Below are 17,853 nucleotides of genomic sequence, written 5' to 3'. Positions count from 1 at the left end.
GTATTGGATCATCCAGGCGTGTAACGGGTCGTTTAGGTAGATATATGGATGTACTGGATCATCCAGGCGTGTAATGGGTCGTCTAGGTAGATATAAGGATGTATTGGATCATCCAGGCGTGTAATGGGTCGTCCTGGAGTCATGTTTCGGGCTTCGATGGATCAGACGTGTGGAGACCATTGTTTACATGGACTTCGGATCAATGTTCAGTGTTCATTGAGGCAGCTTAAGTGACTGTTGATTTCTCTTCACTGGATTGGTTCGGAACAGTTTTAAACGAGAGATTGCATCTGTAAACGACGTTATCTAGCTATTATGTACGTTGGAAAGTGAAAGATGAAAAGTGGGCATCTACAATGAAGAATAAGCATAGTAGAATGGTTGTGAATTTTAAATCTAGTGATAAGTTATGGTTTACTACGGTAAAATGTACACCAATAAAAAAATACAAATATATTTAAATAAAGTGACTTATTCCCAACCAAAAAAGGAATCATTCCCAACTTAAAAAGGAAACATAATTTTCTTTAATGGTAAACAGGGAAAGATGAACGATAGACTCACCTGGTGATGCCATCGTCTTCAACATAGGAGGACCTGTAGAAGCCTTTGAGCTTATCGTTCAGGAGAGCAACGTACTCCATGGAGATGATGTACCTGTGCCCCTGCTGTAGTTCCCGCTCCAGATGGGCAATATAGAACTGTCGTTCTTTATCATACTCGTGCTTTGTGATTCTCAAGTCTGCTCCTTCTTTGTCGTTCACATCCCTCAGCTGTAGAACAAGACTTGTATATATGTTATTGTAAATACCGAGAGTTGTCATAAGGCAAGAACTCGAGCCATACAAGATCCTGGAGAATCTAACATTAAGATTGTTCTTGGATTTAATGGTTTTTATCAGTTGAAGGTCATTAAGCCAGAATCCATATCACACCTTAAAATCTACAGTATACAAAAAATGGTTTATGACGCCAAGATAAATATAACTTATATCAAATGGTTATACAAATCTGAAGACATATTTGTTGTTAGGCGCTTCTACACATCATCCATTTTCTGACTATAGAGTTAAATCTTACCGTGATGGTCTCGTTCCTGGTGATGATGTCGGCCATGTGGAGGGTGATGTTGGAGGTGGGTTCCAGTGCCTCCATCTCCACCTCCACGTAGCCGATGATGCTGAAGTTTCCGTTGATGAATGGCTGAAGTTTGACCAGGTAATGGAGCGGCTTCAGGGCCCTCGGGAGACGCACGTCGATCTTCTCTTTTTCTGGAGTTTTCGATGTTGTGGTTGTGGTGGTTGTGGTGGTGGGGGCTTCTGTTGTGGTAGTGGTGGTGGTCGTGGTGGTGGTAGTGGTAGCTTCCGTGGGTGTGGTGGTCATGACAAACTTTTCCCCTACCTGTGGGTAATGATACATTTTCTTACGGATTTCATGTGTTGATAATCAAGTTCTGTTCAATAGGTTGTCAATTTCTGTTAGTTTCAGCTTCAGCAAAGAACAGAAAATGCTAGATATTCACACACACACACACACACACACACACACACGCTTCTGCGGTGTAGCAGTTAGCAGTACTGGCGGTGCAGCAGTTAGCAGTACTGGCTAGCAATCAGTATGATCCAGCTTGTCCATTTCTGGTCTCGATTACCACTGGTTGAATTGATGATAACAGAAGATTCGAACAGATGATTCACATTAGAATTACGACATAACTACCCACATATTAGTAGCATGAATCAATTATTATTTCCTCTGAAGCAAATGTAGAAAAACCCGAAACATCACTGTGATTACTGTGGTCACTAATGATATAGGATATTAATGATTTACGACATTTGCTTACTGGTTGGTGGATGTATGGATCTTACAGTGGCTTTGGCTACCGAAGACATTTTTCTCCACCGATATACTTATCTGCTCAGCGTCTTGTTCAGCAATACCTATCTGGCCGCCCAAGATATGATGACTTCCAGTGAGACACCACCCGTGCGACATGGTAGTGGTGACTTACCGGATACTCCTGAAGTCTGATGACCTCCCCGACTTGCTCAGCGTCCATGTCTCTCTGGTGAGGCGCATAGAAGTAGACAAGAAGACCCGTGGCCACGATCCCGCTGACGAAGAAGAGAGTAAGTAGCCATGCCACGCTCCGGCTGATGTAGCAGCCGCTCCTCTTACCAAAGGAGACCATATGGTCGGACGAGTTCAAGTCCATGGCAACCACGTCCGCACTTCGATTATGGTTCGTCATGATGAAGGAGTCTCCTGGGACGGGTCACAGGAGGAGAGATGTTGGAGTCTCCTGGGACGGGTCACAGAAGGGATGATGGGGTCTCCTGGGACGGGTCACAGGAGGAGAGATGTTGGAGTCTCCTGGGACGGGTCACAGAAGGGATGATGGGGTCTCCTGGGACGGGTCACAGGAGGGATGATGGAGTCTTCTGAGACGGGTCACAGAAGGGATGATGGGGTCTCCTGGAAGGGATTGGAATCTCCTGGGTAACAGAAGGAATGATCGTCTTTATCATATATCTCTATCTATATCTATATCTATCTATCCATCTATCTATATATATATATATATATATATATATATATATATATATATATATATATATATATATATATATATATATATATATATATATATATTCGCTCATGTCCATGCTAGTCATCATGAGCTATGCACTGTAACTAGAGCATTATACATAGATAGTGAGGAAGGAGGTTAGATAACGACCCTTACTGTGAGCGTCCAACTTGGGACAAAGTACTATGGGCGCGAAAATAGATTAGGGACTTGTGTGTACAAACAACTTTTATGAACAGTTAAAGACTGTAAAAGGTATTACCTGTATTTATCTTATACGATTGATATACACGTTTTATACGATTGATATACGCGTTTTATACGATTGATAAACACGTCAAACCAGTCAGAGCTAACTTGAGGCCATGACGTACTTGGTAAACAATCCTGGGTACAGAGGATCCCTGTTGGACGTAGCTCAGGGCGGCTGGTCACCAGGTGCCACCATACAACTCCCGTACGCCAGCGGCCAAATGAGGCTCTTGTGAGGAGCTTTGAGTAGTCTGTCTCTACTTCACCTTATGAAAATGGGGTGAGAGAGAGAGAGAGAGAGAGAGAGAGAGAGAGAGAGAGAGAGAGAGAGAGAGAGAGAGAGAGAGAGAGAGAGAGAGAGAGAGAGAGAGAGAGAGAGAGAGAGAGAATCTCATTCTGAATACTTACTAAGAGATTTTGCCTAAAGGCTTGGCTAGCACGTAGTGTTGACCACAGGAAAATATAAATTTGCGAATACTATTCCTGTGTGTTATATTGTCAGGTGAGGTACACAAGATGCAGGGAATGTGTGTTTGTAGACAGACTGCCAGCGTTCACGTGTTGGTGAGGCAGAAAAAAAGACAGCTAACTGGGCGAAAGGAATGATATTTGACAGCCACTGAAGTTGCTTGTTCGTTGCTCAGCCGTCACTAATCCGTCCAGATACTCAAGCAGGTATTAGCGGTATTGAGAGCAAGCAGGAGGTCAGTAGCCTTACATATAACTAGCAGAGAGTCTATAGCCTAATATGTAGCTAACAGGAGATTATAGGCTTAGATATAGCTAGCAAGGAGTATAGTGCCTTCCATATTGACAGCAAGGAGTTTATAGCCTCAATATAGCTAACAGGGAGTCTACAGCCTTATGCATAGCAGCTAGCAGAGGTTCTATAACCTTATATATGGCTAGCAGGGAGTTTATACCCTTATACATAGTAGCTAGTAGGAAACCTATAACCTAACACATAGCTAACAGGGAGTCTATAACCTTACATATCGCTGTCAGCGAGTCTATAGCCTTACATATGATTCTCAGGGGAACTAAAGTTCACAACCATGAACTACACCCTATCATGTATGACACTACCATGGATCACACTCTACCATGGATCACCACCATGGATCGCACAATCATGGATCGCACAACCATGGATCACACTCTACCATGGATCACACACCACCATGGATCACACATACCATGGATCACACAATCATGAATCATCCTCTACCATTGATCATAAGATCATGGATCACACACTATCATGGATCACACATATCATGGATCACACAATCACGGATCACTTTCTACCATGGATGACACAGTCATGGATCACTCCCTACCATGGATCACACAATAATGGATCACACACTACCAGTCTGACCTCACAATTTTCACAGTGGCAGTGGTGGCTGGAAAGAGGGAGTGTCATGGGTGGACGGTCACCGTCATTGGTGGGTGGTGATCCGTCATGGGTGAGTGGTGGTGGGTGATCCGTCATGGGTGGGTGGTGGTGATCCGTCATGGGTGGGTGGTGATCCGTCATGGGTGGGTGGTGGTGATCCGTCATGGGTGAGTGGTGATCCGTCATGGGTGGGTGGTGGTGGGTGATCCGTCATGGGTGGGTGGTGGTGATCCGTCATGGGTGGGTGGTGATCCGTCATGGGTGGGTGGTGGTGATCCGTCATGGGTGAGTGGTGATCCGTCATGGGTGGGTGGTGGTGGGTGATCCGTCATGGGTGGGTGGTGGTGATCCGTTATGGATGGTGGTGATCCGTCATGGGTGGGTGGTGGTGATCAGTCATGGGTGGGTGGTGATCCGTCATGGGTGGGTGGTGGTGATCCGTCATGGGTGGGTGGTGGTGATCCGTCATGGGTGGGTGGTGGTGATCCGTCATGGGTGGGTGGTGATCCGTCATGGGTGGGTGGTGATCCGTCATGGGTGGGTGGTGATCCGTCATGGGTGGGTGGTGGGTGATCCGTCATGGGTGGGTGGTGGTGATCCGTTATGGATGGTGGTGATCCGTCATGGGTGGGTGGTGGTGATCCGTTATGGATGGTGGTGATCCGTCATGGGTGGGTGGTGGTGATCAGTCATGGGTGGGTGGTGATCCGTCATGGGTGGGTGGTGGTGATCCGTCATGGGTGAGTGGTGATCCGTCATGGGTGGGTGGTGGTGATCCGTCGTGGGTGGGTGGTGATCCGTCATGGGTGGGTGGTGGTGGGTGATCCGTCATGGGTGGGTGGTGGTGATCAGTCATGGGTGGGTGGTGATCCGTCATGGGTGGGTGGTGGTGATCCGTCATGGGTGGGTGGTGATCCGTCATGGGTGGGTGGTGATCCGTCATGGGTGGGTCTAGGGGAGGTGGCGGGTGGTATTACTGAAGTTTGTCCTCAGTGGTTTGTGTTTGGTCATCATCCTTATCTCCTCAGCTGATCTGCCCGGGTATGTTGATCATATTTATCTCCTCAGCTGATCTGCCCGGGTATGTTGATCATATTTATCTTTAATGTTAGTATGCCAAGTTTCTTTTATTAGCAGTGACCTAAATAGCTTTACCAATGAAGAGATGTAGTCTTCTTCATGTTATGATGAACTTTTAATGAATTGATACTGACCATATGAGGGAGCCAAGACGGTCACTTTGACCTCCTGGCAAAAGATACTTTCGCGATTCTATACATTGAACAGAAAGTGTTGTAAATCTCCGGACATACGTTTACGTTATGTATGCAAATAACTAGATAAATAAATGAATAACAACGGTTTATTGAATTTAGGCAGCCATTCCGCTGAAAATACATAGTTCAGATATTGCCTGGGACCCCAGGTCAGTATAGTGAAAAGTTAACCAATTATAAAAGACCGTAAGACGAAGATGGGCTGCATATTTCCATGCTTCCGACAAACACTTGTGTGAGGTACACATCTCCTTAGTCAAAGTGGCAGATAGATATATAGGACATTTCATAGAGTAAATATCATGGTTTACACATAATGCGCTGAGTGATATTTGGCTGAACATGAAATTATGGATAGTTGAAAGTTGGTTGGGTTACAGGTATATACTGGTTGACATACCTCAGAGCCTAACAAAAACTAAGTTGTATACTTGCTTAATTATGCATTTGTTTGTGCATTATCTGAAATGTCAACAATACTGATATAGGACGATTCTTATGTCTGACTGCACGCGCTCTATGTGTGTGTTCGTGTATATGTCTGCGTGTATATATGTATGTGTAAGGAAATGAGACTTTACTGACTTCAGAGTACTACTTTCCTGGAAGGCAGGGCAGGGGTAGGGCGTAGCGCTCACCGCTGGATAAGGGCCGAGCACATATGTTGAGGTAAGTCTGTACTGGGAAGGTCTCTGCTCCACTGTGGTGTTGAGTGTCTGTAGTTAACAGGAAGCCAATGATTGTTCTGAGTGCACTATTTTGAGTGGTTTGAAGCTTTGTTACATTTACTTATGAGAGGGTGGTGGACCAGGCAGCTGAAGAATGGTTTAGAAATGAGTGAATGAATTGTTTGTAGAGGATGTTGAGGGATTAATTTTTGTCCAGATCTGGTGCTAGTCGGTGTTATGAGGAGGTTCAGTTTGTGTTCTGCTTTTGTTTTCATACAACTGGCGTGAAGAGTTAATGCCATGTGTGTGTCGCATGTCATGCCTAGAATGGTTGGTGTTTGGTTCAATAAAATAAACTGTCTAATCAAGGTGACTGGACAGTGTGGGTTGGAATCGTCTCCGTTTAGGGTCAAAAGGATGGTTGAAGACTTGTATAGAGATGGAGACACTGTCCTGGGTGAGTCAACGTTGTACTTGTAGTATTGTACGTCTGGTGTTGCTAATGTATCATTAAGTATGTCAGGTGACCAGCCGCCAGGCGACAAAGCCACGTTCTTGTATTATTACGGTGGTTGTATGTGCTGGGTACTATTACGGTGGTTGTATGTGCTGGGTACTATTACGGTGGTTGTATGTGCTGGGTACTATTACGGTGGTTGTATGTGCTGAGTATAAACCATTTACTGGAACAACGACAACAACAACAACAATAACAATAACAGCAGAAATTGAAGATAGTATTATATCATAACCTTACACTAATCATTACTCTTCTCTGTGTTGTTATACATGTTATATGTTTGTAGAATCCCATTACATGTCATACACATCCTAGTATATGTGCAGTATATTGTAGCGTGCAATAGAGTGGAAAGCACATCAACAAGTCTTAGATACACAAGAATATCTCTGTCTCATCTTAACCAAACGATGTTTCCAAAACTTTTCGCTTTCCGTCATCGCCATCTTCTTGACTGCTTCATGGGCATCAACACTCGGTCAACTTGACCTTGAAGGTTGTACTGAGAGAGTGTGTGTGTGTGTGTGTGTGTGTGTGTGTGTGTGTATGTGCGTGTGTGTGTGATTACCTGTTTGTGCGCACTGGGAGGGAGCTTCACACTCGTGGGGCTCAATCTCTTTACGACGCATTTTTATCATTTAGACTTCATATGTTTCTTGTGTTATCTGTATTATTTTACGTTTGCTCAGACTATTCCTCGTATCTCTTACTGTGTTGCTCAAAAGTAATTCCTCACGTCTCATCTGACCGTCTCTTCATATGTCATCTACTTTTGGCATCCCTTCTGGCTCACCAGAAATTCGTAGGTCGTTCTTTCCTTCACGATCGGTAGATTGAGGGCAACCCTTGTCCCTTTCTTACTCAATTCATCCATTATTCATAATACCCTATTTTCATTTCTTTGAAGTTTCTCCAACATTTCTGTTTCCTCAAGTGAGGACATTTTTTGAATCATAACGTAGCTTGGGTCAAATGTACATGGTATGTATTGTTTTGTACATCTCATTATCCATGACATTGACGGCAATTCTTATAGTAATCCAAATATAACCTGATTCCTTTATGAGCTTCCCACGTGGTTTAATGGTTGCAATCTGTTTCGTTAATACCCTTCCCGTATCATTTTTTGTACTGCGGATTTGCTTAACTTGAATTTCATTTGCCATTTGTCTGACCAATGCTGTCTTTTTTGCAGCATATTGCACTCGCTCATATTTCACACTTTATCAACAGTCTGGCATAGTCAACAAACATGATAGTAATCTATAATCTACTTTCTTCCATCAAGTCACCGACGTAGATCAGAAAGAGCTGTGGTCCCAGCACTGAGCCCTGAGGAACGTCACTTGTCGCAGTCACCCATCTCGAAAAAGTTCCTGATATTCTCTCTCTCTCTCTCTCTCTCTCTCTCTCTCTCTCTCTCTCTCTCTCTCTCTCTCTCTCTCTCTCTCTCTCTCTCTCTCTCTCTCTCTCTCTCTCTCTCTCTCAGTAGCCTTCCTCCTCCATCACCAACAGCCCGGAGAAGCATCTTCACCCATCTTCACCGAATATCCTGTGGATAAGAGCTTGTGTGTGATTGGTTTGATGTTCCCATAGGTTTACACGCATCACGGTTCACGTTGGAAACATTATGATATTGGATATAATGCTCAGTAGCATGGCTGTGGTGATGACTGTGTTGCGGTGGTCGTGATGATGCGACGGTAGTGGTGATGATGTTGGTGGTGGCTGTTATGAAGTGATGTCAAAAATGGTAATGTCAGGTAGTTAGGATGATGTCGAGGGTAGTGTTGCTTAGAGGTAAAATTATTGGTGATTTTAGCGATGCTGAGGTTATGGCGGTGGAGATGGGATTCTGGTGAAGTGGTGACATCAAATATGATTCATGTCTGTCAATATGGCTACCACAACAGTGACTGGTCAGTCATGCGGGAGTGATTCTGAGGTTCTGAGGGTCGTACGTTTATGAACAGCAGACTAGAGTAGACTCTCTATACACACTCTGAATGAAGGAAGGTGAAGACAGCTTCTCTGCCTTCAGATGATGAACACCAGTAATATTGCTGGTGTCAGTAAGTTATCCTACATATGTCCTCGATGAATAAAGATTCTTGTTCTCATCTTTTAGTCAAGTTTCCCTCTGAATCACTGTCCACTGTCGCGGACCATTACGACGGTGATGGCCGTCTATTACCAGGAGATACAGTTTCCTGAGTCTGTCATGTTGGTCTACCTGTCCAATCACTGTCTATCTCCTCCTGTAATGCTTTTCACCTTGAGACGTGCCTCAAGGCTTGCTCTGTCACGTTGACCTTACGCGGAGCCTGACGCTAGTCATCTTCCTGAGCGTTGGTGACGCGCACAGGAAACCACGCAAGAAGTAGATGGACGCAGGAGGGTTATCAAATGTTGGACTACTCTGCCTGCCTCGACCTATCTCGATCTGTCTTATTACTAATCTCACTCAGTCATTCTGTCAACTTTTTATTATATGAATTTACGCATTTTTTACCCACCCATAGATAACCATTCTCAGATTAGCGCGGAATCAAACTGATAATTTACATATACAGCCAAAGCAATCGATTCTGGGAGGTCGTGTATACATGACATTTCAATCTGAGACCAAGACATATGGTTCTGCCTCCCTGGTATCTGATGCTATAAAGAGAGCTATACGCACGCACCCATGACGCTATCAGCAAAATATATATTATTTTTTTCTTTAAGGAAAAAATCTTGAAAGCAAACACGTGTTTCACACGTCCTCTACCTCTCCTGAGGATACACTGCTCCTCCCCCGGTCAGATATTCACCACCCAAGGCACAGCTTTTCCATACACCTCACTAGGTATAATATATAGATTTATCCTTATGGGAATCAAGCATTCTCTTTTTTCTTCTTTTCTTCTATATAATGTCAGGTATCCGGTCGTGTATTTGAAAAGCTTTAACCTGCTTGCAAGAGGTGAAAAGCATCGAGGACAGGTGCGAAGAGTTTATGAAAGACTTCGAAAATAAGATAACAAGTAGGACTGAGCTGCCTCTCTCATGAGGTCAGCACGCTCACATTCAACAACCTGTACTACGTGCGCCTGTCAGGTAGCACATGATTCAGTAGTGGTCAGTGACAACCCACCCACCCACCCACACACGCAACCTTATGTATGGATCTTTTTCAAACCAATTGATTTATCAATCACAATTCCTTTTCCAGTTCACACTGTCATTTATATTATCTTGGGACAGAAACTGCCCAGTGCGGTGCCAGCTACATCATCCCAGGACGAGTACTGGCCCAGCTTAGCATCATCTTCATCCTCCCGGGACGGAGACTCTGTCCAACATCATCCCAGGATGGAGCCAATGTCCAACCTCATCCAGGGACAGAGATACTGTCCAACGTCATCCCGGGACGGACACTGCTCACCATCATCCCGGGACGGAGATAGTGCTCATCATCCTGGGACGGACATCGCCCAACGTGGCACAGACCAACAGTTGCCTTCAAGAGGACGTTCGACTTATCCCATCTGTTGCCAGTGTTTACTATGAGTTTGTTTGGATAGGTTGGTCATGTAAGATTGGCTGGCTACCAGCACCTGACGGACCTCTTGTGGCCGAGTTGTGACGCTCGATGAAAACGACCCCCGGAACCACTGTCACGTATGTAGAACTGATCCTTATTTTCTATTATCAACTCCTTATGAGGGAGTAAGAGTTGTAGTCGATGTAAACATAAGTACATAAAGGGAAACTTTTAGCAGAAAATCCTGAAAAGAATACGTGACTTGACACTTTTGAGTAAATCTTAAGGGAGGTACATAGATAGGTACCTGATTTTGAGTAAATCTTAAGGGAGGTACATAGATAGGTACCTGATTAACCCCTTGAACATTGGAGATAAAGTGATTGATGATAGATAGATATACTTCTCAAAACTATATGTTGATAAACACGTCGTAATACACAATAGTTTCACACTGGCGATAGATACTGAATGATGGTCATATAGAACCAATAACCTTCCTGTCTCATGAATTATCAATTGCGCTGACATTAACTAACAGGTCTCTGGTGCTTGGCACCTGAGAAAATCTGTTCGCCTCACAAACGTGCTGGAAGCGAGGTAATGCAACAGGTGTCAGAGTTTGTACTGATGATGGAGTTCTGTTTACGTCTGTTGCCTCAGCCACAAAGCTTGGGTTAGGAGTGGGTTCTTCATCACTTAATCCCACAGTTCTGAATGCACATTAATAACACACTTAGTGACATTACGGGTTGACCTGTAAGAAAACAACGCTCACTTCCTTCGACCACACATGCCTTACCCACACGTACACTTCCACTTCAGCAGTCTGTCTTGGAACACAATGGGTTTCTGATCAATTCATTTGTGGAACATTAAGAAACACTTATTTTTCTATTTTTGCTCTCAGTACGCGGACGGATTGCTATCGTCTTTATTTTTTCTTTCAATATTCATTCGAGAAAATAAGTAAACCAGAGCCATAATCAGCATGCAGATGGATGTATATCTTACTTAAACTGGAGACGAAAACTCGTGTCAGAAGCTCGTGATATGAGACAGAGCGGATGGCCACTTCACGCCGAGGAGGTCGGCGGGTGAGTGTGGAGGTTTGCGCCTTACCTCACCCGGTTTGAAGGTCGACACGAATTGTCTTTTCCTTTTCTGGATACGTTGTAAGGCCGTAGTACCATAGGCATACAACAATATGCATTGATTTACCTAAGGATCATTGACGTCAAATTAATTCTGACGATATCTGAAAGAGCATAATGTTGACTTCCCAAATAACTTGGCGACTGGCGTTGCTTCGACAAATGTCTCGCTGTTCCCAAGTGTGTAATATATTTGTTAAGATCTCTAGAGACGAGTAAGATTAGAAGATATAACATCAACGTGACATTCGATATACGAGGAACCATTCTATATCCATGAAAAGAAATGTGACACATAAGGCGCCTGTGTTCAGCCATGTACACTTTTGTCATTATGAACAGAAGGTCGCAAGATGTAGGAGCAGAGGTGAGATTTAGGGATATGTATAGTAAACAAAAACATAGAATGCCATTAGAGGTATAGAAAATATAGCATTAGCTGTTGCAATAGAAGCTTCAGTGCAATCATCGTAGTAACACAAAAAGTGATTTGAATGCAGCTTGAGTGTGCTTGTCTACAGAGAAGAAAAAGTTAAGTGTGAATAGGCAGAGATAAACACATAAGCAAAGAACAACAGCAAAAGCAAGAACGTCACCGAAACAAGCTATAGTGATGTTTGTAAGCAGTTGCTTTCTGCCCAGTATGGAAAATCACTTACTGAATTTCATTCGTGGAAAAATTGATTGAATTGAGATTCATCAATAAATCCCTGATATTGTAGCAGAGTTTCATTCATTCAGTCGGTTGTCAGTTTTCTATGTTATCATCTATGAAAGTGTAAATGATCTAAAGGCTGGCAGTGTGAGCATTCCTCCATGGCCAGTACTGCAACAGTGTCTCCACGACTAGACGTAAGCACATCCCCCCATGACCAGTTCTCCAAGCACCCCCATGACCAGTTCGCCACGCATCCCCCAAGACCAGTTCTACATGCAACCCACATGACCAGTTGTACATGCACCCCCTATGACCAGTTCTGCATGCACCTCCATAACCAGTTCTCCACGCATCTCCCATGACCAGTTCTACATGAAAGATTTCGTGATCAGCTCATCATTCATGAGAGAAAAGTACCATCGCCGTCAGGCTCAGTAACTGCTATGTTGATGTTCCTTTTTGATATCATGATGTCCTCATAACATCTGCCCTCACCAATATTTTCTCTCTATTTTGTACATGATAACGTCGATGCGAACTGGGGACAGACATCAGAGATGCAGGTGGATAGATAGACAGTTTTTTTTTTAAATTGCACTAAACCTGCAAAAGTTGAATTTGGAAATAACTACAGTTCATAAGGTTATCAGTTAATGTCCTTTGCTTACTCTGTCTGTTACACCATTAAGGAGCAAAGTAGCCAAATTGACTTTTGGAAGTATCAAGGGTGCAGGAAATATTGGATAATAATGTGGTTTTCGGGCACAAACAAGTTTTACTGAAGCATAAAGAGAGAGGTCAACAGCCTGATGGCAAAAGGAATGAACAGTTAGGAACTTAGTAAATCATACTTAAGATTTATTTAAAGTGTCAAAAATACTTCTCGGTAAATATATAAAAGCTGTTGCAGAAAATGGTAGTAGAGTACGATACACATAATCAACTTTCACACAAGGGAGCTGTACAACATAATATATACATATATATACATAATATATACATATATGTTTCCTGGTAAATTATATGGGAGGGTATTGATTGAGAGGGTGAAGGCATGGACAGAGCAACAGATTGGGGAAGAGCAGTGTGGTTTCAGAAGTGGTAGAGGATGTGTGGATCAGGTGTTTGCTTTGAAGAATGTACGTGAGAAATGCTTAGAAAAGCAAATGGATTTGTATGTAGCATTTATGGATCTGGAGAAGGCATATGATAGAGTTGATAGAGATGCTCTGTGGAAGGTATTAAGAATATATGGTGTGGGTGGCAAGTTGTTAGAAGCAGTGAAAAGTTTTTATCGAGGATGTAAGGCATGTGTACGTGTAGGAAGAGAGGAAAGTGATTGGTTCTCAGTGAATGTAGGTTTGCGGCAGGGGTGTGTGATGTCTCCATGGTTGTTTAATTTGTTTATGGATGGGGTTGTTAAGGAGGTGAATGCAAGAGTTTTGGAAAGAGGGGCAAGTATGAAGTCTGTTGGGGATGAGAGAGCTTGGGAAGTGAGTCAGTTGTTGTTCGCTGATTATACAGCGCTGGTGGCTGATTCATGTGAGAAACTGCAGAAGCTGGTGACTGAGTTTGGTAAAGTGTGTGAAAGAAGAAAGTTAAGAGTAAATGTGAATAAGAGCAAGGTTATTAGGTACAGTAGGGTTGAGGGTCAATTCAACTGGGAGGTGAGTTTGAATGGAGAAAAACTGGAGGAAGTGAAGTGTTTTAGATATCTGGGAGTGGGTCTGGCAGCGCATGGAACCATGGAAGCGGAAGTGGATCATAGGGTGGGGGAGGGGGCGAAAATTCTGGGAGCCTTGAAGAATGTGTGGAAGTCGAGAACATTATCTCGGAAAGCAAAAATGGGTATGTTTGAAGGAATAGTGGTTCCAACAATGTTGTATGGTTGCGAGGCGTGGACTATGGATAGAGTTGTGCGCAGGAGGATGGATGTGCTGGAGATGAGATGTTTGAGGACAATGTGTGGTGTGAGGTGGTTTGATCGAGTGAGTAACGTAAGGGTAAGAGAGATGTGTGGAAATAAAAAGAGCGCGGTTGAGAGAGCAGAAGAGGGTGTTTTGAAATGGTTTGGTCACATGGAGAGAATGAGTGAGGAAAGATTGACCAAGAGGATATATGTGTCGGAGGTGGAGGGAGCAAGGAGAAGAGGGAGACCAAATTGGAGGTGGAAAGATGGAGTGAAAAGTATTTTGTGTGATCGGGGCCTGAACATGCAGGAGGGTGAAAGGAGGGCAAGGAATAGAGTGAATTGGAGCGATGTGGTATACCGGGGTTGACGTGCTGTCAGTGGATTGAATCAAGGCATGTGAAGCGTCTGGGGTAAACCATGGAAAGCTGTGTAGGTATGTATATTTGCGTGTGTGGACGTATGTATATACATGTGTATGGGGGGGTTGGGCCATTTCTTTCGTCTGTTTCCTTGCGCTACCTCGCAAACGCGGGAGACAGCGACAAAGTATAAAAAAAAAAAAAAATATATATATATATATATATATATATATATATATATATATATATATATATATATATATATATATATATGAATCCGCGGGAACACGATAAGTTCCATAAGTTCCCAAGTGCACTTTTATGTAATAATCACATCATCAGGAGAGATACAAGAAAGAAATATAACAGTCAGTTGATGTAAAACGAAGGGACTTAGCTAGGACTACCCGAATGTAAGTCGGGTGTGTACGGGTCTGGCAACAAGCGCATCATAAACTTATTACGCGGGTGCATCTATAGAGTGCCATGTACATATTCTGATAAGTTTTATGTTGGGCAGACTGGCAAGGATATATCTGTTAAACTTAAGCAACATGAATATTGTATAAGAACAAAACAAGAATCAAATGCCTTGTTTAATCATGTTAAAAATTATGATCATTGCATTGAATGGAGCAATGCCACCTCAGTAATTAACTCTAACTCCTGTACCACGAGAAATATCATTGAATCCTCTATCACTAATACACAAAGAATTGTGACATGAATATTAGTGAAGGTCTATACAGATTGGATAACGTTATTGTTGATAAGATTTGTAAAAAGTTTCCCTTTTTGTCCACATAATAAATTTATGATACGCTTGTTGCCAGACTCGAACGTACCCCCACCTATATTCGAGTAGTCACTTGTTTACTAGATGGTGTCCTAGCTACGTCTCTTCAGTATATATCAACTGACTGTCATATTTCTTTCTTGTATCTCCCCTGATGATGTGATGATTACATGAAAGTGTACTTGGAAACTTAGTGTTTCATTTTGCCGTGGACTCATAGGAATATATTTAGTCACGCGCTCAATTGTGATCCTTTCCAATATATATATATATATATATATATATATATATATATATATATATATATATATATATATATATATATATATATATAAATGAAGGTGAAATCGCACTTCAATAGGGTTCATAAAATTTTATTTAACGTAATTTTTCTACACATGTGGCACGACATGTTTTGTGGAGACAACCACCTCATCAAGTGCCAATACTTAACAAAGTTATTTAAATCCCAACATCACACTTGATTCCTGGAGTCCAACACCAATCTTAATAGACCAAGCACTGTCTACTTTGTCTTGCCATAACAGTTGTAAAAGAGAGAGATTAAAGGGGTCACGTGGCGGGGGTTGACCTCGGTAGCTGGGTGTCTCGAGCAAGTTTTTTCATGTTTTCGGGTTTTGTCAATTCTCTCATAATGATTTGGTTAGTATTAGGATGAGCTTGGAAAACACGACTGAATTTCCTAGCATTCTTGTACCTCTTTTTCAGATTAAAATGATTATTGGCTGTCATTTATTACTTTCTTTACCTTCTTTACATTTATAACGAGTGATGGTGGAAATACACCTGAATTTCTAATTGCATTTATCAAATCTGTTTACTTGGGTTATTTATTTATTTATTTTGCTTTGTCGCTGTCTCGCGCGTTTGCAAGGTAGCGCAAGGACACAGACGAAAGAAATGGCCCAACCCACCCCCATACACATGTATATACATACACGTCCACACACGCAAATATACATACCTATACATTTCAATGTACACATATATATACACACACAGACATATACATATATACAAATGTACATAATTCATACTGTCTGCCTTTATTCATTCCCATCGCCATCTCGCCACACATGGAATAACATCCCCCTCCCCCCTCATGTGTGCGAGGTAGCGCTAGGAAAAGACAACAAAAGGCCCCATTCATTCACACACATTCTCTAGCTGTCATGTAATAATGCCCGAAACCACAGCTCCCTTTCCACATCCAGGCCCCACAGAACTTTCCATGGTTTACCCCAGACGCTTCACATGCCCTGATTCAATCCATTGACAGCGCGTCGACCCCGGTATACCACATCGATCCAATTCACTCTATTCCTTGCCCGCCTTTCACCCTCCTGCATGTTCAGGCCCCGATCACTCAAAATCTTTTTCACTCCATCTTTCCACCTCCAATTTGGTCTCCCACTTCTCCTCGTTCCATCCACCTCCGACACATATATCCTCTTGGTCAATCTTTCCTCACTCATTCTCTCCATGTGCCCAAACCATTTCAAAACACCCTCTTCTGCTCTCTCAACCACGTTCTTTTTATTTCCACACATCTCTCTTACCCTTACGTTACTAACTCGATCAAACCACCTCACACCACATATTGTCCTCAAACATCTCATTTCCAAACAGTAATATCTACAATAAACTACGATACAAACGTACTTTACTCATTGTTATGCACATATCTTACCAGGGGGAAAATCTTTATATACGTTGCCCTTGTTGGTCCAGCAAACGTTGGTTATTCCTTAATGGTTCTGAACAACAGGTGGACGTCGCCACCTACGCCTTGGGTCCTTCGACAACCGTGGAGGAGCTGCAGCCCAGCTTGCTCACCGCGGGGGAAGCAAGCACACACTGGCTTACCGCCCAGCTGAGGATGATCTTCCTCCAACACCCTCCCCTGTCTCCCCCCCCCCCCTCTCTCTCCTACTACAATAATTTCCTCCCTCTCCCCTCCCCTCCCCTCCCCTCCCCCTCCCCACCAAAAAAAAAAGAAAAAACTTTGTCCACTCCCACGTCACTCCCCACCCACATTAGGTCAGATACACCCTTGTCGTCCTTACTGACTTCCAGGAGACCCTGATCCCGCTCACTCCCTCTCTTCCAGCTACTTCCCTCCCACTCCCTCCTCTCCTCCCAGGCTTCTTCCCTCCCACTCCCTACTCTCCTCCCAGACTATATCCCTCCCACTCCCTCCACTCCTCCCAGGCTTCTTCCCTCCCACTCCCTACTCTCCTCCCAGACTATATCCCTCCCACTCCCTACTCACCTCTCCAGCCACTTCCCGCCCACTCCCTACTCTCCTCCCAGGCTACTTCCCTCCCACTCCCTACTCTTCTCCCAGACCACTTCCCACCCACTACTTACTCTCATCCCAGGCTACTTCCCTCCCACTCCCTACTTTCCTCCCAAGCCACTTCCCGCTTACTCTAATCCTTCCCACAACATCCTCCCCTCTTATCTCCCCTTGCCTCCCACCCATATCCAGCTTCACCCTACAGGAGGGCCGCTGAGGCCGCTCTGTTACTTGAGGTGTCAGGTTACAGCGAGGCCCGACACACGGGACAAGGGCACGACTATCGCTCGAGGACTCCACCCACGTATGGCAGGTCTGGAGTTCCTCAACAGCTGACAATCAACTTGTATTATGCGTGAGGTGAAAAGTGAGAAAATTATTTTTTTCTTTTGGAGGGAGAAATGAGAAAATCA

The 17,853-nt window shown here is 43.5% G+C and overlaps 1 protein-coding gene across 1 annotated transcript in view; it reads right to left on the bottom strand.

Annotated features, from left to right (window-relative positions):
• Positions 1-16,970, bottom strand: part of LOC139764986 (uncharacterized) — a 60,491-nt gene extending 43,521 nt beyond the window's left edge. The window contains exons 1-4 of the mRNA XM_071692039.1: positions 16,832-16,970; positions 2,015-2,478; positions 1,081-1,401; positions 565-773 (exon numbers count right to left, since the gene is read on the bottom strand). Coding sequence (XP_071548140.1) covers positions 565-773; positions 1,081-1,401; positions 2,015-2,254 — 770 coding nt within the window. The 5' untranslated portion in view covers positions 2,255-2,478; positions 16,832-16,970. The remainder of the gene's footprint in view (positions 1-564; positions 774-1,080; positions 1,402-2,014; positions 2,479-16,831) is intronic.
• Positions 16,971-17,853: the final 883 nt, after the last annotated feature.

The sequence above is a fragment of the Panulirus ornatus genome, chromosome 52 (genome assembly GCF_036320965.1).
Source record: "Panulirus ornatus isolate Po-2019 chromosome 52, ASM3632096v1, whole genome shotgun sequence".
Lineage (NCBI taxonomy): Eukaryota > Metazoa > Arthropoda > Malacostraca > Decapoda > Palinuridae > Panulirus > Panulirus ornatus.
The sequence above is the reverse complement of the archived record's forward strand: the minus strand, read 5'-3'. Positions and strand labels throughout refer to the sequence as shown.